The sequence below is a fragment of the Ranitomeya imitator genome, chromosome 7 (genome assembly GCF_032444005.1).
Source record: "Ranitomeya imitator isolate aRanImi1 chromosome 7, aRanImi1.pri, whole genome shotgun sequence".
Classification (NCBI taxonomy): domain Eukaryota; kingdom Metazoa; phylum Chordata; class Amphibia; order Anura; family Dendrobatidae; genus Ranitomeya; species Ranitomeya imitator.
The window spans coordinates 54,965,857-54,990,512 of NC_091288.1; the positions used below are offsets into that span (position 1 = coordinate 54,965,857).

Sequence of the window (24,656 nt, forward strand, 5' to 3'; positions counted from 1 at the left end):
AAGAGAGGGGGGTGTGGTCAGAAAAGAGTGGGAGAGCAGAGCGCGCCAGACAGAGGGGACAGCGTGCCAGAGAGAAAACAGGCTGCAGCGCCGCGCTCCCCATGACAGAGTGCTCCCCGTGAGGGCACTAAAGCTGAAGTGAGAGTGGGGACTTGGAAGCCTCCATAATCAGAGACGACGTATCCCCTTACAGTGACCTGCGCGCGCAGCCCTGGTGACCGCACTGACAAGCCAGGACCCCTGAGTGTGACTAAGGAAACTGCTCAGTGTGTGTGTATTCTTGCTGAAGAGAGAGAGACTGTCAGCCTAAGATCCAGAGACTCACAGCAGAGTGGCTGTGTGACTTCCTGCTTCCAGCTGCACAGGGAGAACAGGCTGCAGAGGCTTAACCCCGGAGTTTCCAGTTTCCAGGAGACAGAGAAGAGACTTCAGGATCTCAAGCCCTGCTGGTGACTGTACCCATGTTGGAATAAGGACCCTCCAGTCAGGACCTCCCTGGACTGATAAGTTACAAGAACACTTGTTAACCCTTTTGATTCCACTTAACTGTTTATTGTTTGATTTGTCTCTATTAACCCCCTGTTTACTCCCTGCGAGGAGAATCTTACTCCTGTTAATAAATTCCTCTCAACAGTTGGTCTGTCTGTTCCGTGGTGACATACTCAACCCTGCAGTCTATTACATGAATACACCCTTAGCGTAGATCCATATAGGAAGAGAAATTGCTGTGGATTTTACCTGCATCTAAAATCTGTAGCAGAGCACAGTACCAGGTAAATGGATGAAGCTTTACAAATCTCTGGGGCAGCACGGTGGCTCAGTGGTTAGCACTGTAGCCTTGCAACGCTGGAGTCCTGGGTTCAAATCCCACCAAGGACAACATCTGCAAGGAGTTTGTATGTTCCCCATGTTTTCGTCGGGTTCTCCGGTTTCCTCCCACACTCCAAAGACATACTGATAGGGAATTTAGATTGTGAGCCCCATCGGGGACAGTGATGATAATGTGCGCAAAGTGCTGTGGAATATGTTAGCGCTATATAAAGATTAGATTATTTAGATCTCATCCAAACGCTGCACTTTTTTATTTTTAATCCGCACCATGTCATCTTCTGATTTTCCTTATGAACTTTGAGGAAGTAACATTCTGCAATAAATCCAAAATAAAACATATTCTTTCAGATTTTGCCATGTTAATACCTATGAATCTGCAAAAAAAGAAAAAGAAAAAAAAACAACAACTAATTTTTAAATAATTGTTTTTTTCTCCTTTGTAAGGGTATGTGGACATGGCATCTGTTTTTAGTAGAATTCCGCCCAGAACTTGTTCTAATAACACCAAAAAGCAAGAACATATGCACAGTAGCGTCAAAACTACTTGTTTCGGATATTTTCCGTCTTTTTTAACTTCTTTTAACCACTTCGGGCTTTGAAAGCTGTGAAGCAACTAAAAGAAGCGACCTAAACATTTTTCCGGTAGCTTTTGTTTGGAAGCTGCCACTATGCTATATGTGGAATCAAAAGAGTGTAGATGCCGGCAGCAAAAATAATTTCCTGATGATTCTGGGTTGGATTTGCATCAGCATAAATAACCCATTTAATTTCTTAAGCTTTGCTTATATAGAGCCATGTGGCCCTAACGGTAATGATGCATTCATACTGACTAGTAATACCTTGTACTGCCAGTTCTTTCCATCGCTCTTTGTTTTGCTGAATAATTTCAACCAAATTCTTTTTGAAATGTTGTAAATCTACAGTTGCCAAAGAGTAATCCATTGTAGGGCTTCCATCAGCTGGTGGTGTGCGAACACCGGGCTTCCTCTGTATGTCAGTACCACGTCCAAAATCAGAATTATTCAGGCTGCAAAAGACAATAATGCGATTTTGTTACGTGGTCACTAAGAATTCTAAAGATTTATTACATACAAAAAAAATCCCCAACATTGAAATTGCAACACCAAGAAGGAAAAGTCATATAATTATGGAAATACCAGGATGGATAGACAAGTTAATGATATGAAAATGATGAAAAATAGAAACAAAATATTCGAAACCTCACAATTTATTCAGAATCATGATGACCCAGATATGCTGGATGGAGACAATTCTGGAGGTGCTGCAGACCATGGTAGCGCATATAGGCCATGCAGGCTGTGCATAGTAATATAAGCAGCATGTGGCCTGATGTTGTCCTTTTAAAAAAAAAAAAAAAATGGTTTCTGGGACGTTTTGGAGAAGTATCCAGCTACAGATGTTCCATGGACCTCATGCTACTGCTCTTGGCTATCATGGTGCAGAGCAAGAGAGCAATAGAGGCTGTAATGGAAGGCTCTCTTCTTCAGCGAGGAGTCCATGATACCTTGGGATTGGTCTGAAGACCACATGGGCAACATCATGAAGAGACCTTCACAAGGGAACTCACTCCAAGGATTATAGTGTGGTGACATAATGTATGGTAACTGGACTCCTCTGGTTTTCATTCTATGAACACTGACATCTTGATGTTACATTGATTTGGTTGTGGAACCGGCAGTATGCCAATTTCTCATCATTTTTCAACAAGACAACACCATACCACATGTTGTTCGTGCTATAGTGTGGCCTAAACATGTTACCACAACCTACAGTGTCTCTGGACTCCCATTGAGCACATCTGGGACATCATGGGTCAGCTATTACAAAGGAGCTGTCAGCAGCGGATCTTGATGATTAACTTAAGTACAGTACATTCAGCGCAGGAGAACATTCCTCAGACAACCATTAATAGCCTGATTGATATCAACCAAGGCGTCTAATGTTTGTACTCTACTGTTCAAAAGTTTAGGGTCACCCAGACAATTTTGTGTTTTCCATGAAAACTCATACTTTTATTAATCAAATGAGCTGCCAAATGAATTGAAAATCTAGTCCAGACATTGTCAATGTTCAAAAAAAAAGATTTTTATTTGAAATAATAATTTTCTCCTTCAAACTTTGCTTTCGTCAAAAAATGCTCCCTTTGCAGCAATTCCAGCATTGCAGATCTTTGGCATTCTAGCAGTTAATTGGCTGAGGTAATCTGGAGAAATTTCGCCCCACGCTTTCAGAAGACCCTCACACAAGTTGGTTTGGATTGATGGGCACTTTTTGCGTACCATACGGTCAAGCTGCTCCCACAACAGCTCAATGGGGCTGAGATCTGGTGACTGCGCTGGCCACTCCATTACAGATAGAATGCCAGCTGCCTGTTTCTTCCCTAAATAGTTCTTGCATAATTTGGAGGTGTGTTTTGGGTCATTGTCCTGTTGTAGGATGAAATTGGCTCCAATCAAGCGCTGTCCACAGGGTATGGCATGGCTTTTTTCCCTAATCCCTTTTACCTTGTACAAATCTCCCACTTTACCAGCACCAAAGCAACCCCAGACCATCACATGACCTCCACCATGCTTGACAGATGGCGTCAGACACTCTTCCAGCATCTTTTCAGTTGTTCTGTGTTTCACAAATGTTCTTCTGTGTGATCCAAACACCTCAAACTTGGATTCGTCCGTCAATAACACTTTTTTCCAATCTTCCTCTGGCCAATGTCTGTGTCCTTTTGCCCATATTAATCTTTTCCTTTTATTAGCCAGTCTCAGATATGGCTCTTTCTTTGCCACTCTGCCCTGAAGGCCAGCATCCCGGAGTCGTCTCTTCACTGTAGACGTTGACACTGGCGTTTTGCGTTTATTATTTAATGCAGCTGCCAGTTGAGGACCTGTGAGGCGTCGATTTCTCAAACTACAGACTCTAATGTACTTGTATTGTTGCTCCGTTGTGCAGCGGGGTCTCCCTCCTCTCTCTACTCTGGTTAGAGCCTGTTTGTGCTCTCCTCTGAAGGGAGTAGTACACACCGTTGTAGGAAATCTTCAGTTTCTTGGCAATTTCTAGCATGGAACAGCCTTCATTTCTGAGACCAAGAATAGACTTTCGAGTTTCACATGAAAATTCTTTTTTTCTGGCCATTTTGAGAGTTTAATGGAAACAACAAATGTAATGCTCCAGATTCTCAACTAGCTCAAAGGAAGGTCAGGTTTATAGGTTCTCTAATCAGCCAAACTGTTTTCAGCTGTGCTAACATACTTGCACAAGGGTTTTTAAGGGTATTCTAACCATCCATTAGCCTTCTTACACAGTTAGCAAACACACAGTACCATAAGAACACTGGAGTGATGGTTGTTGGAAATGGGCCTCTATACACCTATGAAGATATTGCATTACAAACCAGCAGCTAGAATAGTCATTTACCACACTGACAATGTATAGAGTGTATTTCTGAATCATTTAATGTTAGCTTCATTGGAAAAAACTGTGCTTTTCTTTAAAAAATAAGGAAATTTCTAAGTGACCCTAGACTTTTGAACGGTAGTGTATATCTGTGAGTAACATGGCATGATATCTGGGGAACATACGTATCATTTTCTTTTTTTGCCTTTCTTGTGCATACTTTCCACTGTAACTAGGGCATCTATAGGAAACCTATTTATAATGAAACCAGCCAGCGAGTGAGAAGTAAGTGGTGGAGCAGATCTGGGTCCACTAGGACCCAACAGCTCTGCCATGCCAGGCAGACACCCAGTGATTAAGAACACCATATTTGCAGAAGAACATGTGAATGTCCCAGGGACATGTTCTTCTATTTTATGCACTAAATGACATACAGGGGTCTCTGTGTTGGAGACACAGGACAGAATCTGAGAATAAGGATGAGGTCTCACTGCCACACAAATATATATAAAATAAGACCCATATACAGTTGTGTGTAAAAGTGTTTGCACCCTTCCTGATTATTCTATTGGATGATTTTCACACTTAAATTTTTCAGATCATCAAATAAATGTAGATATTAGACAAAGATAACAGAAGTAAACAAAAAATATCATTTTTAAATGAAGGTATTTAATATTAAGGGAAAAAGAAATCCAAACCTATAGGGCCAAAACTTTTTTGAATAATTTTTAAAACACATGCACTACAAGCATCCACCACTTGGTGGCAGTATTGTAAAGGAAATTAATTGGAAGAAAAACAACTTACTGTAACCTGACATCTTAACAATGTCATAAAAGTAAAGTGACAAACCTGGATTTATGGTAGACAGAATGATCAGCTTTTGTAGCTTCCTCTATAAGAGGCATAACAATTTTCTCAGTTGAATCTGTAAGAAGCGTGAATGTTGGCTCCACTATGAAGTCGATAAAACCTAAAAGTTATAATACAATAAATGACAAGATTAGAATCATCCGTACATGAGAAAGAGAACTAGAAATAAATTGTGATCCTAAAAGTGGTCTGAATGCAACTGTGTGCGCAGCGGCCATGGTTAGTGCAGTTTATTCTGTAGGACAGACTTTTATCACCACAAAATGATGGCAATAGTCATCTCCCGTCAGTATGTGCACAAAAAACGGATCAAATACGGGTCACCCTCCATGTATGACGCGTTTTTCATGGATCTATTTCCAGTTATTCATGTAGGAAACTTTTTTTTGTCCTTTTATTATTTATTTAAATTGTAAATGTAAAAAATGGATGTACAAAAGAGACATAAGGATTGCATACATCCAAATGAAGAATTGTTTTTTTCTAGATGAAAAATGGACGATTTTGCATACACTCATCTTATCCCGGCCATACTCACAGAATATCTATTAAAACAGGATATCTAATTATAAAAGTAGACTAATTACCAAAACAACTGTTTTCCCCAGCTAACTAACTAAATACACTTCAGTGCTTATCTGCCAGTTATCGGACATACTTGCCTTGTAATAAGTACATTAACAAAACAAAAAAATCTAAAAAAAAAATAGGAAAATAACAATTTATTAGCACTGAGATTAATCATTTGTTTTCTAGATTTTTTTCAATAAATTCTTTTCCAGTTTGGTGCTGGGTTGCAGCTGGAGTCCTCTGTCGCTCCCATTTTCAGGAGGTGTTAGATGTCCCAAATATTGCAGCGAGTACATTATCCCGGGCCGGGGGACCTATTACTTTAGAAAGTGATAATAAAGAAGTAGAGGAAAGCAGCCATTACCTATCTGTGACTGTGCCACCAGGGTTGACTTCCGGTCGCAGAGTGGTGAGAAAGGAAGCCCTAATTCAGACTCTTTGTCCCCCTGTAATTATACATTGTTACTGTTAATATTAATCATTACAGTCCTGAAAACTCTGCACTGCCGCATTGAGCTGCCGACCCTTGTTTAATTGCTGCAATCTCCTTAAAATAAAAAATGTAGAATCTTTGCTAGTGAAGGGCGCACATGCTTGGATATCGTCTTATTCGAGCATGCTTGCTTGTTATCTGAGTATTTGATGGACTTAAAGTCTTCCTTCGACCTTAATAACTGTGTTACTGTTTTGGGCGTGCTCGTATATTATGTTCAAGTCCCCGCAGCTACATGATTTGCAGCTGCTAGACAGTCTGAATATATATGGGGATTCCCTAACAGACAGTCCCCCCCATCTGTTCAGGCTGTCTAACAGCCACAAATCATGCAGCTGCGGGGACTCGAACATAATATACGAGCACGCCCAAGATACTCAGAGAACACCCGAGCATGCTCGAACAAGACGATATCTAAGCACATTCGCTCACCATCACTACAAAATACTAAAAACATTTAGTGTATACAGCTCAAATGCAGATCTATGTGTGTCCATGGCTATACTCTGCAGGTCTACCCTGATCCTCCTTCCTCTGCACAGTCCTTATCTACGGACATATTTGACACAATTCAAGCTTGATAAGATGTAGACATTGACAATAAATGAAGTAAGCTTGACTGGTAATGCGGTGATGACCTCAGCCATTTGTAGCGCACATGCTGGCATTACCGCTGAGGCCAGTGATTAGCAGCAGCGGTCACATGTGCATGTATGGCATGTTATCCTTACAGAACGGTTAAAGGCTCTCAAGACCACCAGACTAGTGGTAATGGAGGAGTGAGGGATTTACCAGGGAGGTAATAGTTATTAACAGATAAATCCTGGCCAACCCCTTTAAATCAAAGCCTGGCTTTTGTAGGTGCTTTAGATAAAATATAGTTAAAAGATCTGGCCGAAGACCGTAGCTGGAGACAAGACTAGTCCACTGCCACCGGCTGGCTTCTCCCACAGCTGCTCAAGGTGAATGAGAAGTTTCTCCCATAGAGAGAGACCTGTCAGTCACCTGGAGCGACACTGGGAGCGGCACCGGAGTGGTCTTGTCTTCGGCTATGGTCTTCTGACGGATTTTCAAGCTATATTTCCTCTGAAATGCTAAAGCATTTCTGAGATTCATCCATCCACGATTTGGGAGCTTGGATCACTTGGCAGGTTCCCTTTAATTCTAAGAGCAAGTCCGGGGTCTGATTCATTTAGGCTGAATGGTCTGAGGTCTGATTAACTTTAGGGTGTAGTCTGGGACGTAGTTATTTTAGTAGCAAGGCCTAGAGTCAGAATCAACTTTGGGGGTCTGTTTCCAGGTCTGAATTAACTTGAAGAATTGTAAAAATGTGGGCGTCTAAATTAATTTTAGGGTCTTGTCTAAGGTCCAAATAAATTTTAAGGGTGTACGTTGGAGTACGAATGAGTTGAGGGGTCTGATATGTCATCAGGGGGTTTGGGATTGTGTCTGAAATAATTTTCAGACCTGGTCTGCTTTGCTCGCTAAAAAATAATGGACCCTCTTGGGACTTCCACCGACCGCTGACTCCTGCCAGGACACCTTTGTGTGATTGGTGAGGTCAGACCCTCCAGGAACTCTACAGATCAATATTCATGTAACGAAGAAACATGAACATTCACAGGAAACAATATAAAATTGTTCCTTGATTTAGGTAGAATTCAGTCACCCCAGCCTTTTGGGGGCTCCAACTTCTGGGACACTCATGATCAACAAAATGGAGCTGAAGAGTGATGCCGTGTGAGGTTCTGCTGTGATGGGGCCTCCAGCTCCTTAGAATATGGTCACATACAGCAGTTTGGTAGCAAAAATTTCTGCAACTCTCAGCGGGATTTATAATTTTGCAATTGTAGTTTCTGCAAACAAATCTGCAATTTGCATTTGTGCCAAAACTTGCACCATTTCCATCCATCAAACATAACTCCACATTCTGGCCTAAGCTAGAATTAAATACTAAACCTTCTCTACATCATGTGGCAGTATATATATACAGCGCCTTGCGAAAGTATTCGGCCCCCTGGAACTTTTCAACCTTTTCCCACATATCACGCTTCAAATATAAAGATACCAAATGTAAATTTTTGGTGAAGAATCAACCACAAGTGGAACACAATTGTGAAGTTGAACAAAATTTATTGGTAATTTTAAATTTTTGTGGAAATTCAAAAACTGAAAAGTGGGGCGTGCAATATTATTTGGCCCCTTTACTTTCAGTGCAGCAAACTCACTCCAGAAGTTCATTGTGGATCTCTGAATGATCCAAAGCTGTCCTAAATTCCTAATGATGATTAATATAATCCAACTGTGTGTAATCAAGTCTCCGTATAAATGCACCTGCTCTGTGATAGTCTCAGGGTTCTGTTTGAAGCACAGAGAGCATCATGAAGACCAAGGAACACAACAGGCAGGTCCGTGATACTGTTGTGGAGAAGTTTAAAGCTGGATTTGGATACAAAATGATTTCCAAAACTTTAAACATCCCGAGGAGCACTGTGCAAGCAATCATATTGAAATGGAAGAAGTATCATACCACTGCAAATCTACCAACACCCGGCCGTCCCTCTAAACTTTCATCTCAAACAAGGAGAAGACTGATCAGAGATGCAGCCAAGAGGCCCATGATCACTCTGGATGAACTGCCGAGATCTACAGCTGAGGTGGGACAGTTTGTCCATAGGACAACAATCAGTCATACACTGCACAAATCTGGCCTTTATGGAAGAGTGGCAAGAAGAAAGCCATTTCTCAAAGATATCTATAAAAAGTGTCATTTAAAGTTTGCAACAAGCCACCTGGGAGACACACCAAACATGAAGAAGAAGGTGCTCTGGTCAGATGAAACAAAAATCGAACTTTTTGGCAACAATGCCAAACGATATGTTTGGCGTAAAGGCAACACAGCTCATCACCCAGAACACACCATCCCCACTGCCAAACATGGTGGTGGCAGCATCATGGTTTAGGCCTGCTTTTCTTCAGCAGGGACAGGGAAGATGGTTAAAATTGATGGGCAGATGGATGGAGCCAAATACAGGACCATTCTTGAAGAAAACCTGTTGGAGTCTACAAAAGACCTGAGATTGGGACAGAGATTTGTCTTCCAACAAGACAAATATCCCAAACATAAAGCAAAATCTACAATGGAATGGTTCACAAATAAACGTATCCAGGTGTTAGAATGGCCAAGTCAAAGTCCAGACCTCAATCCAATCGAGAATCTGTGGAAAGAGCTGAAAACTGCTGTTCACAAACGATCTCCATCAAACCTCACTGAGCTCGAGCTGTTTGCCAGGAAGAACGGGCGAGAATTTCACTCTCAATGTACAAAACTGATAGAGGCATACCCCAAGCGACTTGCAGCTGTAATCGCAGCAAAAGGTGGCGCAACAAAGTAATAAGTTAAAGGGGCCAAATAATATTGCACGCCCCACTTTTCAGTTTTTGAATTTCCACAAAAATTTAAAATAACCAATATATTTCGTTCAATTTCACAATTGTGTTCCACTTGTTGTTGATTTTTCACCAAAAATTTGTTTGAAGCACGATATGTGGGAAAAGGTTGAAAAGTTCCAGGGGGCCGAATACTTTCGCAAGGCACTGTATATAACCTTAAAATTATTTAAATTTATTTATCAGTTATAGGACATTCTAAAGAGTTTCTAAAAAATAAATAAATAAACCACAAGTGGATGACGCAGCTGTATTATAAATGTGAATATTAGAATTTCAGGCTGGATATTATAAGATCGTGAATGGAATATTGAACTAGCACCTGTCTAAAAAACTCCTCCATCAGTAAGTCCGTCCACCGCTGATGCATATCCCATGGTTTCGCAGGATGGCTGATATCAGCCGCATGGAGTATCAAGGACATGGCTTTTGATTTGTCTATTCTGTGAAATAAAGAAAACAATTCAATTGTGTCCTGAAATGCGGCTGCGGCATTGAAAGGAAGAAGCGTTCAGTATTTCTCATCAAGGTCGCTCTGATTTATGTATTAATAGCTGTAGAGGAGAACTCATTATAAACCCTAATAGATATTGGATGTTCATATTTATATGGGCGGATATAATACTTATTAGATAGGATTGATAATGCTGGAGATTACACCCAGAGTGTTAGGACTGGCGGAACGCACCAAGACAGATGGTATAGATGCGTTCGCAGTCCGGGGTCCACCGTGCAGGTGAAAACCTGCTGCTAGCAATTAGCAGACTATATGGCGGTACACTAAAGTATACACGCGTGGGTTAACCTCACCCAGCGTGAAAGAAGCAATCCTGTTAAGGCACAGGACCGCGGTACCGCACCTAAAGCGCGAGCAAGTAGTCAGCGAACTCAACCCCAACTAGGATTGAAGTCCGATTAGACCCTTGCTGGCACAACACCGCAACTGGGTGTGTAAGGAAACTGAAGAGCAATATTAAGGCACAAGAGTGCATGCAGTGCCGCACTGACGAACGCCACTAACCACCCAGGCTTGGGAAAGGAAAGCACAGAGGAAGTGCACGGCGCCGTACTGGCGGTCACAGCAACTGGACGCTATAATGTGTGACTAGTGCTGTAGGATAAGTCGGGCGCTAGGTAGCAGCCATACACCTTCCGCGAACAGTCATTCAATAGGGTAGGGGTATCCAAGGACGACTTGCACTCACAACATACACACATTAGCGATTGAAAGACAATACTAGCGCATGGCCGTGCGGTCATGCGCAGTTTATATAGCAGCAGCACAGGAAGTGGCCACAGCACCTTTGCCCTTCCAAGACCTGCCAAGAGGACCAATGGAATGTGCTGCAGAGCCTGAGCACATGACCCTCGATCTCCAACGGGAGATCTTACCCTGGGCATGCTCAGTACGTGCAGACAAGGACTTAGTCCCAGAGAAGTCCGCTCGCTGCTGACCAGCACTGACTTTAATGGCAGAGACTGGAGAAGCAGCAGTAACTCTCAGAACAGAGTGAGAATGAGCAAGACGCTGGGACCGACGTCTTTGCTGAGCAGACTCCACACCGGCTGGACAAGAATGGGAGACCACAGCGGAGGTGGCCCGAGATTCCCCCTGTGCAGAAGCGGGAACTCGACCCCTAACATTACCCCCTTCCTAGGGCCCCCCCCCTCCTTGGGCCTCGCTACGTTCGAAGGCAGCAATGAGCTGCGGAGCCCGAATGTGCTCAGCAGGCTCCCAGGACCTATCCTCAGGGCCGTAACCCTTCCAGTCCACTCAAAAAAAAATTTTGCCACGTACCACCTTGCACCCCAAGATAGCGTTCACCTCGAAATCGTCCGTAGACGAACCCGATGTCCCGGCAGATGACTCAGAAAACCGGGACATGTATACGGGCTTAAGGAGGGACACATGAAAGGTGTCGGTGATACCAAGGCGTGGAGGAAGGGCCAGACGGTAGACCACAGGATTAACCTGTTCGAGGACCTTGAAGGGACCCAAGTAGCGAGGAGCAAATTTAGTGGACTCAACTCGCAGCCTGATGTTACGGGCGGATAGCCACACCAAGTCGCCAGGAGCAAAGGTCGGAGCGGGGCGCCGATGAGCATCGGCGGAGGACCTCATTCTCTCCTTAGAGGCCCGAATGGCATCCTGAGTGCGGTCCCAAATATCCCGTGCCTCCACAGCCCAGTCTGCCACCCTGGAGTCTGCGGAAGACACGGGCATAGGCACAGGTACCCGTGGATGCTGACCATAGTTGAGGAGGAATGGGGTTTGTCCAGTGGAGTCGGCTACGGCGTTGTTCAGCGCAAACTCTACCCATGATAGCAAGGATGCCCAGTCATCCTGCCTGGCTGAAACAAAATGTCGCAGGTATGTGACCAAGGTCTGGTTGGCCCTCTCTACCAACCCATTCGTCTCGGGGTGATAAGCGGAAGAGAGATTCAACTCAATACTGAGAAGACGACATAGCTCTCTCCAGAACCGAGACGCAAACTGGGGACCCCGGTCACTGACAATTTTGTCAGGCATACCATGTAGGCGGAAGATGTGCTTAATGAACAACGCAGCCATGGCCCGTGCAGAAGGTAACCGTGGTAGCGGCACCAAATGCACCATTTTCGAGAAATGATCGGTGATGACCCAAATGATGGTACAGCCGCGAGACTTGGGCAAACCCACGACAAAGTCCATCCCGACCATCTCCCAGGGCCTATCTGCCACCGGCAAGGGATAGAGCAACCCAGCTGGCCTTTGACGCGGAGATTTATTTTTGGCGCAGGAGACACACGCCAGAATATAATCCCTGACATCCCGGACCATATGCGGCCACCAGTACGTCCTCGCCAGTAGCTCAGATGTCCTCTTTGTCCCAAAGTGTCCACCCACTCTGGACGAATGAGCCCAAGAGAGAACCTCTGGTCGCAAATTAATGGGCACAAAAGTCTTGCCCGGAGGCACAGACTCAAGCGAAACCGGCGCTACGGTTCTCAGGCTCTCAGAAGGAACAATAAGCCGAGGCTCCTCTTCCTCCTCTTCAGTTGACATAAGGGAGCGAGAGAGAGCATCAGCACGAATATTCTTCTCCCCGGCGAGAAAATGAAGAGAAAAGTGGAACCAGGAAAAGAACAAGGACCATCTGGCTTGGCGAGAATTTAGCCGCTGGGCTGTTTGTAAGTAGACCAAATTTTTGTGGTCAGTGTAAACCTGGAAGGGAAACCGCGCACCTTCCAGAAGATGTCTCCACTCTGAAAAGGCCAACTTCATTGCTAGCAGCTCCCTATCCCCGATGGAGTAGTTTCTCTCCGCTGGCGAGAAGGTCTTAGAGAAGAAGAAGCATGGATGCTTCCGACCTTGAGCATCCTTCTGATAGAGGACTGCTCTAGCACCAACGGATGAGGCATCCACCTCCATTAGGAATGGCTTATCCACATCGGGACGATGTAAGATGGGAGCGCTAGCAAAGTGGGACTTAATAGAAGTGAAGGCCTTGGAGACCTCTTCCGACCACAATTTAGGATTCGCTCCCTTCTTGGTGAGGGCTACCAAGGGAGCTACCAGAGTTGAGAAGTGGGGAATGAACTGGCGGTAATAGTTAATGAACCCCATAAAGCGCTGCACCGCTTTAAGAGAATGGGGCTCTTGCCAGTCCATCACAGCCTGTAGTTTGGCAGGATCCATAGCCAATCCCTGGGCGGAGATGATATAGCCCAGGAACGGCAAAGACTCCTGCTCAAACATACACTTCTCCAACTTAGGGTAAAGAGAGTTTGCCCGTGGGAGGTCGAAGACTCTGCCAACATCTCTCCGGTGGGAGTCAATATCTGGAAAAAAGATGAGAATATCATCCAGATAGACTACAACTGAGGTGGAAAGCATATCCCGGAAGATGTCGTTGACAAAGTCTTGAAAAACGGCTGGGGCATTACAGAGCCCGAAGGGCATCACCAGATACTCATAGTGCCCATCTCTGGTGTTAAATGCCGTTTTCCATTCGTCCCCCTCACGGATGCGAATCAGGTTGTAAGCACCCCGCAGATCTAATTTAGTAAACACTCTAGCTCCCCGAAGCCTATCGAAGAGCTCAGATATCAAGGGCAAAGGATACTTGTTCTTAACGGTGATAGCGTTAAGACCCCTGTAGTCTATGCATGGACGTAGTTCCCCATTCTTCTTCTGCACGAAGAAGAACCCTGCCCCAGCAGGTGACACTGACTTCCTGATAAACCCTCTTGCCAGATTCTCTTGAATGTACTGAGACATGGCCTCCGTCTCCGGGAGAGATAATGGATAAACTCGACCCCGGGGAGGCTCCGCACCAGGCAAGAGATCGATAGGACAGTCATAGGGGCGATGGAGCGGAAGGGTCTCCGCCGCCTTTTTGGAGAAAACGTCTGCGTAAGACCAATATTGCTTGGGAAGAGAGGATAGATCTGCGGGTACCTCAGTAGTAGCAACCTGAACGCACTCTCGGTGACACCTACCCCCACATGATTCACCCCATTCCAGAATTCTGCCTGAGGACCACTCGATGTGAGGAGAGTGGTACCGTAGCCAAGGTATCCCCAACAGGACCTCATCAATACCCTCAGGAATGATGAGCAGAGAAATAATCTCCTGATGGGATGGCGACATGGACAGAGTAACAGGGATGGTCTGATGTGTTATCTGTGCGGGGAGTGTCAACCCATTCACCACTCGTACCGTTACTGGTTGAGATAGCATAACCAGGGGTATTGCGTGACGTTGGGCGAAGGCAGAAGACATAAAATTGCCCTCCGCCCCAGAATCCACGCAGAGGTCTACCGAGTGGGAGGATGAGCCAAAGGTAATTGTCCCCTTAAAGGACAATTTGGAGGCAAACGTCGCAGTGTCTAATGCACCTCCACCTACTACCACTAGACGCTGACGTTTCCTCGACCGCTGATGACATCTGGTGGCAAGATGTCCTGACTGTTGGCATACATGGCAACCCTGGAGTGCACGAGCGGTCTGGGACTTAGATCCCGCTCGTGACACCACCTTAGGTTCCTGGACCTCAGGAGCCTGGACTGGAGATTCCAAAAGTTTGGCGAAGGTGGGAGCCAGCCGAAACCTCTGCCTACACTGGGCTCGCTCTAACCTCCGCTCGTGAAAACGGAGGTCGATGCGAGTAGATACTGTTATTAACTCTTCCAGTGTGGCGGGAATCTCCCTAGTGGCCAGAGCATCCTTAACGTGGTCAGCCAGCCCCCTCCAAAATATAGGGATAAGGGCTTTATCCGACCACTCCAGCTCAGATGCTAGAGTGCGGAAATGGACGGCAAAAAGGCTGACCAAGGACGAGCCCTGAGTCAGTGCCAACAGTTGGAGCGCCGTGTCATGGGTGACACGAGGTCCTAGAAAGACCTGTTTCAGAGTGCTCAGGAATAACGGAGCACTCTGCACCACATGATCGCCACGCTCCCACAGCGGCGTAGCCCACTGCAACGCCCTGTCCGACAATAAGGAAATTATAAAGCCCACCTTAGCCCGCTCTGTAGGGAAACGAGAGGCCAGAAGCTCGAGATGTATTGAGCACTGACTCACGAAACCCCTACAGGACTTACTGTCACCAGAAAATTTCTCTGGTAGCGGGAGGCAAGATAGAGTCGGTACAGGGGCGGCAGTGGACAAGGTAGCTGCAGCCACACTTGCAGCCTGAACAGCGACAGCAGTAACATCCACAGCTGAGGTTGAACGCTCAAGAGCCGCCAACCTTCCCTCCAGCTGCTGGATGTACCGCTGTAAACGCTGGTCATCCGCCATTTTACTAGCCAGACCCTGGCGCTAGTATTCTGTTAGGACTGGCGGAACGCACCAAGACAGATGGTATAGATGCGTTCGCAGTCCGGGGTCCACCGTGCAGGTGAAAACCTGCTGCTAGCAATTAGCAGACTATATGGCGGTACACTAAAGTATACACGCGTGGGTTAACCTCACCCAGCGTGAAAGAAGCAATCCTGTTAAGGCACAGGACCGCGGTACCGCACCTAAAGCGCGAGCAAGTAGTCAGCGAACTCAACCCCAACTAGGATTGAAGTCCGATTAGACCCTTGCTGGCACAACACCGCAACTGGGTGTGTAAGGAAACTGAAGAGCAATATTAAGGCACAAGAGTGCATGCAGTGCCGCACTGACGAACGCCACTAACCACCCAGGCTTGGGTAAGGAAAGCACAGAGGAAGTGCACGGCGCCGTACTGGCGGTCACAGCAACTGGACGCTATAATGTGTGACTAGTGCTGTAGGATAAGTCGGGCGCTAGGTAGCAGCCATACACCTTCTGCGAACAGTCATTCAATAGGGTAGGGGTATCCAAGGACGACTTGCACTCACAACATACACACATTAGCGATTGAAAGACAATACTAGCGCATGGCCGTGCGGTCATGCGCAGTTTATATAGCAGCAGCACAGGAAGTGGCCACAGCACCTTTGCCCTTCCAAGACCTGCCAAGAGGACCAATGGAATGTGCTGCAGAGCCTGAGCACATGACCCTCGATCTCCAACGGGAGATCTTACCCTGGGCATGCTCAGTACGTGCAGACAAGGACTTGGACCCAGAGAAGTCCGCTCGCTGCTGACCAGCACTGACTTTAATGGCAGAGACTGGAGAAGCAGCAGTAACTCTCAGAACAGAGTGAGAATGAGCAAGACGCTGGAACCGACGTCTTTGCTGAGCAGACTCCACTGCGGCTTGACAAGAATGGGAGACCGCAGCGGAGGTGGCCCGAGATTCCCCCTGTGCAGAAGTGGGAACTCGACCCCTAACACAGAGATCTTAGGCTCCAGAAGACTAGGATATATGCACTTCATGTACCACTGTATAATGTCTAATAATTGGAGGCATACAAAGGAACAGTACAGCATGGCCACCAGAATACTAATTTATACATCACAGATCTATAATTTATTCATGGGCATGAGGCTTTGTCTGGGTTTTCCGACTTATAGCAATTTACCACCTTCATATAGGAGTCCAACTGCTGGGAGTCACACTGTTAACTAGAATAGGGCTCCTATGTCCCCGTCAGGTACGGACCGGGGCTGAAATTCAGTCCTGGCATTTGAAATCACACAGGCCCATGTTGTCCCCGTCCCCATGAACCAGATGGGATATATTACTAATATTACCCTGGATGGAGTAAAGGAAGATTTTCTACAAGACCAATATTTCTAATGATTCCTGTGTCCGGCTGTGATGGAGTCAGCAACTTTGTGCTCCATCACAACTCTTAACAGTATGGGTATCTTGAGAGCACCGATTCAAGGCAGCCCATGACCAGACAGGCCCTTCTGGCATTTGCCAGAATTGCCAGATGGCCAGTCCGGCCCTGGTCCCCGTTTATATGGGGTGGCATCTGCACCTATGCACTTTCCCTCCTTCCAAGACTAACAGATATAGTCAAGTGCTATGAAAAGGGGGCATAGGACGGTCTGGTACTTGCTTCTGACACCATCACCCCTTCCCATACTCAGGCGTCATTATACTGTACATTGTATTAAACATTTCTCTTGTAGGAAGGAGGATACAGTGTTATTCACATGACATCACACAGGATTCTTTACCCTTCTGGCTGCTGTAACGTATTCCTCATGGTCTTTATCTGTTGGAAGTGACCCGACATATCTGTAGATAGAACCATCTCAATCACCAGTGTCCTCAAGTCTCTGCAAACAAAGCGTGAAGTAATAATCTGTAAGAGGGTGAGACGGTATCGCGGCTGACGGGTCTTTATAAAATATTCACACTTATCTGATTACATAAGAATCTACAGGAATTATCTGCGTGTTTGAAAAAGAAATGAAAAAGAGGAACCACAAACGCGCCCCCTTACGCCCCTATAGTCAGCTGCTCGGTGATCCTTCTCTCTACCACTTCTCCGGGAAAGGGGGAAGTAGGTTATAGAAAAAAGAGACCCCTTTTTCTACAGATTTGTTAATCAATTTATTACTGAAATAAGAAAATGTTATACAGGAAAATTGTTTAGTAAATGTGGAATTTTATTACCTCCAGTCATCTTTGGACAAATTTGCCAGAACATTCATGTCATCCTCTTGCATAATACGATAGGCAGCACTTACATGATGATTTTCTAGGACAGAACGGTCATTGTACAGTATTGCAGCATCAGACCTAACAGGGAAAACCAAAACACATTTTTTAGACAGAAAAAAAAAATGATTTTGGTGTTTCAGAAATTTTTGAAATTATCAGGATATATCAGGATATCCGACTGATCATCTTCGAAAATAGATCAGTTCATAAATCCGTGCATTTGCTTAAAACCTCATTCAAATGTCTGTGAATCACATACCGTAATTGTGCGTGTGTTTTTCACAGATAGATGATATAGATAGTCTACGGTGATATTTACATGTCGGTATTTTTTGGCAGACTGTGTGTCTAGGAAAAAAATCACAGCAACATGTCCGTGTTTGATCCAAGCCAAGCTACTAGATATGTAGGTCTACTGGCACTTATCAAATTAGGCAGATGCATTGAGAAAAAAATAGAACACCAGGTGGCATAGAAATAATGTTACCTCACCATAAATGGCCCAATTATTATTAATTGCCTGGATATTTGCAAGATAAAAAATGGATCTTACCTTGTCTGTATGTGGAAGTTGTTTGTGGTCCCTGTGTGCTCATAGTCATGGATAGCAGCAGCTAAAATCATCGCCAAAATTTCCAGTTCTGTGAGCCAGTGCTGAAAAAGTCCGACATTATACATCGTCAATGTACAGTAGGCATAATGGGACCTGAGGTGGGTCCTCTATCCTATTTTATGGGAGGAAGTCAAAATTTTACCTAGCATCCTGTACTAATCACAGTTTGACCTGCCACAATTTTCACGCTGATGGCAAATGAAATTCGCAGACTGGAGAAACCTAACAATCATCAAAGTAACCTCATGACTTTGAAAGACTTATACATCCTACCAATATCAGTATCCAATATAAGTATCATATTCTTATAGTACTAGTTTGATCACCAACATGAAAGTGTAAGATTCTTCCTTTTCCATTTTTTCTCTAAAACCTATTTAAGATCCACAAAACCACTCACACGACATTCCACCCCCCTTTAATTAATTCACAAATATACGTGGGCAGAACGAGTTGCAGGATCATTACCCTCCCTCTTTACTTGAAGCATTCCACTAAACTGATGGCTAAAATTTGCTGAGAATCACAAGTACTACAAAGACTCAGACCTCAGAGTATTACACAACTCATTTCAGGCTCCCTGATACAAACACAGCTTTAATAATGTGTATGTGGTATAATCTTAATAAGGTCAACTGCTGCACTGTCACACACTATTTGTCATTTTCATTCAGTGTTGGCTGACCGGCTGCCGCAGTGATGTTGCCTTTCCTTCGGGGAGAGTAATGTCATGCTCAGAGGCAATGAAATTCTCTTCACCAGGTATGGCACCCACAAACAACATATTCCATATCCAGGCCAGGAGGGAGAGCTCAGGACCCGGATTCAGGGGAGCTTCCCTAAGCTATATGTATCCTGACCTGGAGGAGGAGCTAGTTAGTTGTTCAGAGACAGTTGGTCCTAGGAGACCAAGCAGGTTAGTCTGGGAGAGACTCTGAAGTAGAAGGAAGTCTGGAACTGAGTGCAGACAGAGAGGCCTGGCAGCCATGAGGAAGCTGCAGCCTCTGGAAGGAGTGAGAGAACCCGAAGGGGTTGAATGTGGAGGAGCCAGAAGGGAATGAGCAGAGAGGAACAGGGCTCAGAGGGGAATTGTAACCGGGCACCCTCAGAGCCATAGTGCAGAAGCTGGGTACCGGGAGCCCGAGGCCTTAGTGGAACTGTATGACACTTGGCAGAACCAAAGCGCATAAGATCATACAGACATTGTCCACACCACACCTGAGACACAGCAGCACCTGAGGTGCCCGGGGCATGATAGAGTCCCTGTAAAATGGCTCAAGCTACCCGTCATACAGGTACTTGTCTCAGGACAGGGGGAATAGAAGACTCTGCAGGAAGCTTCAGGCAGCAGGGACTTCACTTTAGCAAGTGCTAGTTGGAAAGGCTCACGGACCTCAACTGGGAAGGAGATTCTCCCATTGCCTCTGAGCCGGCCGGACCACCATCACCCGTGCCTGGTACCCTGGACTATGGCCTGCTAACTACAGTAAACCAGGTAAAGACTTACAACTTGTGTCCTTTACTCATTTTACTGGCCTACACCATCATCGCCATACACTTCAGGACCTGTGGGACCCCTGTGGGGACCCCGGTTCACCTGTGGGAAGCGTTACGATCATTGCTGCGATAACATCCCCCAGAGGACCCTTTTAATGCAGCGTCGGTCCAACTATTGACCGAACACCACAGGTGGCGTCATGACAGACTCATAAACATTTTTCCCTTAAAAGACCTTTCCCCTTTTAATTGGACGCCCAGGGCCACGGAGCGGGTCACAGCCACCGAGACATCCCCTTTCATAGCCGACCGGACCCGGTACGGAGTCTGCGCTCCAGATGCAATTTCATGCAATGCATAAAACAGCAGTGACCATTTTAAATGATTAACATGAATTGAAATAAAATGTTAGAATTCGAGTTACAGCACATCTTTTGCTCATTCCCATTAGTGCACCTTTTGAAGTATTCAGTTTTTGCTTTCTTACATCAGGCATGACTGCACTTTATTCCAATGTTCCCCAAAAATTGCGCAGAGATGCTGTCCGCTATTTGCATGCACAGAGTAAATTTATGGTTTCAGCTCACAAGGAGTATTTATTGGATTGCACTTAATTTATAATCCCCCATGATTCCAGCACCAGCGTAGCAGTGACATTAGCTTGTCTTTGTTTATTGTGCTGCATCGGTTCAGTCACATAAATCCACTTGACTGCTGCAGCCAATCATTGCCCTCAGTCATTCATATATATGTATGACACAAAACTGCGGCGGCCCGTAATTGGCTGCAGTGATCAAGTGGATGCATATTACATTGTCACAGCAGCAAAATACTGCAGTGATTGGTTCCCTGGGGTAATAAAGTTTCAGCCGCAGGATACTAAGCAGGTGACAATTAATTTATTTCCATATTTTATATCATTTACTGCTGTTTTTTTAAACCCCGGAATGACAATGCAGAAACATACTGTATTTACACATAAAACAGTCAACCACTACTGTATATATACTACTGTATACAGTATGTGCTATGCAAAAGTTGTAGACAGGTGTGGAAAAAGTGCTACAAAGTAAGAAAGCATTCAAATATAGAGGTGTTCATAGTTTATTTTTATCAGCTAACAAAATGCGAAAAAAATTAACAAAATTGAAATCTAAATTAAATTAATATTTGGGGTGATGGCCCTTTGCCTCCAAAGCATCATCAACTTCTAGGTACATTCCAACGCAGTTTTTGAAGGAAGTTGGCAGGTTATCTAAAAATACTGAAGCGGACAACTTTGTGAAAACCAAAACTTGTCATTCTCAAAACTATTGACCAAGACTGTACACAAATTTACTTAAAGAATGCAAGTATGAAGAATAAGATACACTACGGACTGTGCCCATATACTCAACACTGAACATATAAATTACTCAGATCCTTCCTACTGATCCGTTGCATGTACATGTTATTATTGCTAGGTTCATCAAGCCTTGATCCCGAGCAGTGAGATAGGACTTCAGAGGAATGGAGGTGGGAGCTATTGAGGGATAGCCATAACCTGGGGCAGATGTCCCCAGATGTCATCACCAGACCTCAGGAGATAGCCATGTTATCAGCACACACAACTGGCATATCACTCAACACAAGTAGAGATGTCACCCCAGTCAGAGGCCTCTCATGCAGCCAAATCGAATCTCATGCTTTGCACTGAGGAGGGGCAACATCCTGAAACAAGTTTCTGCAAATTGAGATTCAGCTGTAGTTTCTATCTTATGTCATGTGACGAGGCTCGTTAAAGGGTTGTTATTGACTTTTTACATTGCTACTAGGTAGCGGTATAGTTAAAATCCTCTTCCTTTCTGAAGAGGCTAATAAGTCTCCTTACATTGGCATATCAGGCATGTCACTTTCCACAAGGAGAGACGTTACCCCATAGACTATCAGCACACACAACTGGCATATCACTGAGCACAAGTAGAGATGTTACTCCAGTCAGAAGCCTCTCATACAGTCAAATCAGATCTCATGCTTTGCCCTGAGGAGGGGCAACACCCTAAAACACATTTCTGCAAATTGAGATTCATGTTTGGTTTCTATCTTTTGTCATGTGACGAGGCTTGTTAAAGGGTTGTTATTGACTTTTTTGGATTGCTAGTAGGTGGCACTGTAGATAAAGTCCTCTTTCTAAAGAGGCTATATGCATATTTAAATTTCCCAGAAGAGCATTGCACAGCTTATAAGTCTCCTTACACTGGCATATCAGGCGTGTCACTCTCCACAAGGAGAGATGTTACCTCGTAGGCCAATAGCGCACACACACAGATGTGTGATCAATTACTCTAGTGCTGAACTTTGTTCAGACTGAGACAGATGTGGGATCTGGCATCAGAAATGATCTGCACCTCACTGGCCAGAGCTACTGACCTAATAGCTAATAGGAGCGCCCCGGTCAGGTATCTTCATGCGCAACAGACAGTTGTCTGCCACGTCCCCATCCCGTCCTTCCCTGCTGCTTCTAGATATGCATTTATCTTCCTGCAGCACTTACATCAAATATAAATTAAAAAATGTATTTCTCTGTAAAGTGCCGCCCCCTCCTTCATACCGCCCGAGGCACATGTCCCTCTCTGTCTTGTAATAAATACAGCCCTAGCTTTAGTTATAACTATTCACCTTTAAACAGAGATGTGCCTGTTATAAGAACATCTCTATTATTCGAGTTGATTATCTGGCACCTCAGGCCTCTTTCAGACATCCGTTAGTCAAATACGTGTTCTATGCATGTTTCTCATGGACAGTACATGTACCCATTATAGTCTGTGCTCACGTTTGTATGTTTTGCAGACTGTGTCTCTGCATAAAAAATCATGGAGAACTGTCTGTATTTGATCTGGGTCATGGATGATCAAAATCACGCATACAAGCTTAAAGGTACAATTAAAATCCCATCATACAAGTGCAATCCATGTGCTGTCCGTTTTTAACATTGCAATGCAACAAATTGTGTTTTTTATTTTACATATCAGGAAATCACTGCTGAAACACTGATGATAATAACTGACTCACTGACCCTAATGATGAAAGTTAAGCGTGAAAATGAGGCCTCACTCTACATAAAAAGCGATTTGCTTCTTATTTTCTGCTATAGCATTTCCAAGATAGCCACATTATGGGACGAACAATGCAAATTTCCAATACTTTAAAAAATAAAAAAAGGAAGCAAAAGACAGACATAACATTATGCTGACAATGTTCGGAGACGCAGACAAGTAATGATAGTTTAGTAGTAATGTTCTTTGAAGATTTTCCGACTACATTGAATATGTATACATTCCCACATGTCATGTATCATTCACATTAATCATAATGTTTGCCTCTGAGATGTTTGCTCATAGTAGTTATGACTAAGGTGAAGGAAAGAAAATCATTTGGAAATAGCAGATAATGCTTTTTACTTTTTAACATTCATTTTTTGCATTAAATTGCTTTGTTGACTTTTGATGCATTTTGCCTTCTATTTCCTGCCTTTGCTACAGAAAGCTTAATAGCTATAATTTTACATAAGCTACATATGTTATGATGGGTGGAAAGTACCATGGTGTAAGTGCAGGTGCTGCCCACACCCCTTGAAGATATACTGTATGCTGTGATATAATACTGCTGTGAATGTGATTTTGTCACTTTGGTAATTTGCATTCACTTAGTTGGGGAATAGATAGAGTTATTATTTGGGACTAGCCCATGATGGGAGGGGCTATGTGGGAAGCTAGACAACAACTTCCTGATAGTGAGTCAGTCAGAGCCCAGTGTTCAGCAAAGACAGACCTAAGGTCTCACAGTTGGCAGACTGACATGTTATAGTGTGTTGTGCGAGAACAGGGAAGACCACAGGACATCAGATAATACGTCCTATGGACCAAGGAAATGTGACGGAAAGATTTGACGGAGACATTTGACAGATTAGAACCCAGGCCAGGGAGGCCCCCTAAATGGTATGGAACTTAACCCAGGGGAAATAGAAGGCTCACTTAAAGGGGATTGAAGGAGGAGAGATTGTATCAGTAGGGCTTTAGCAAACAGTTGTCTACTGTGAAAGGAAACTCAATTGTGTGCATTGAAAGGAAACAATGGTCACCATATTGGCACCCAAACTCTCCTATGGAGAACAGCAGACTTTTAAGGTTCTAGTGAGGACTCGTACTGACATATCTCAAGCAAAAGGGTCCTCGTTAGTCAGTTGGGAGCTGAGAGTAGCAGGGAGCGGCCGTAGCATTACACCTCAACCCGTGTGGCCCTCTTAGGGGAAGACAAAGTCTTCCATAATTGTTTTCTGGGTTGTCATGAGATGCAAAAGTGTTAAAAGCAAGATAATTATATTATTTTTTTATATATTATGCTTTGCTTGTATAACACCATCATAGTAACACCATCTGTAGTGCTTTACAGACATTATCATCGCTGTCTTTGGAATGTGGGAGGAAATCAGAAAACCTGGAGGAAACCCACACAAACATGGGGAGAACATACAAACTCCTTGCAGATGTCGTCCTTGGTGGAATTTGAACCCAGGATCCTAGCGCTGTAATGATACTCACTGAGCCACCGTGCTGCCCAATGAAATGAAGTGTTATTAAATGTAACTGAGAAGTGCCCATCCTTGCTTAAAACAAGAGAAACCTTTGAGGAGAAATGTGACTATGATGTACATAGGTTTTATCAAGATCATGTTCAAAAAAATAAGTTAAAGGTTTGACTTTGGTCTCCATCAATTCGTTCCTTGACATCTAGTCCTGGCCTGCCCTATCAAGTGATACCATGCAGTCTGCAGAGGCATATTGCCTGGTTAACAAGA

General features: G+C 44.4%; 1 protein-coding gene across 3 annotated transcripts in view; it reads right to left on the reverse strand.

Moving 5' to 3' along the window:
- The window catches only part of PDE1A (phosphodiesterase 1A), a 372,143-nt gene that overhangs the window by 25,236 nt on the left and 322,251 nt on the right, over positions 1-24,656 (reverse strand). For all 3 annotated transcript variants that reach the window (XM_069733240.1, XM_069733238.1, XM_069733239.1), the window contains 7 exons: positions 18,263-18,363; positions 17,662-17,787; positions 17,220-17,321; positions 9,954-10,074; positions 6,053-6,134; positions 5,098-5,218; positions 1,671-1,858 (listed from right to left, as the gene is read on the reverse strand). In XM_069733240.1, coding sequence (XP_069589341.1) covers positions 1,671-1,858; positions 5,098-5,218; positions 6,053-6,134; positions 9,954-10,074; positions 17,220-17,321; positions 17,662-17,787; positions 18,263-18,363 — 841 coding nt within the window. The remainder of the gene's footprint in view (positions 1-1,670; positions 1,859-5,097; positions 5,219-6,052; positions 6,135-9,953; positions 10,075-17,219; positions 17,322-17,661; positions 17,788-18,262; positions 18,364-24,656) is intronic.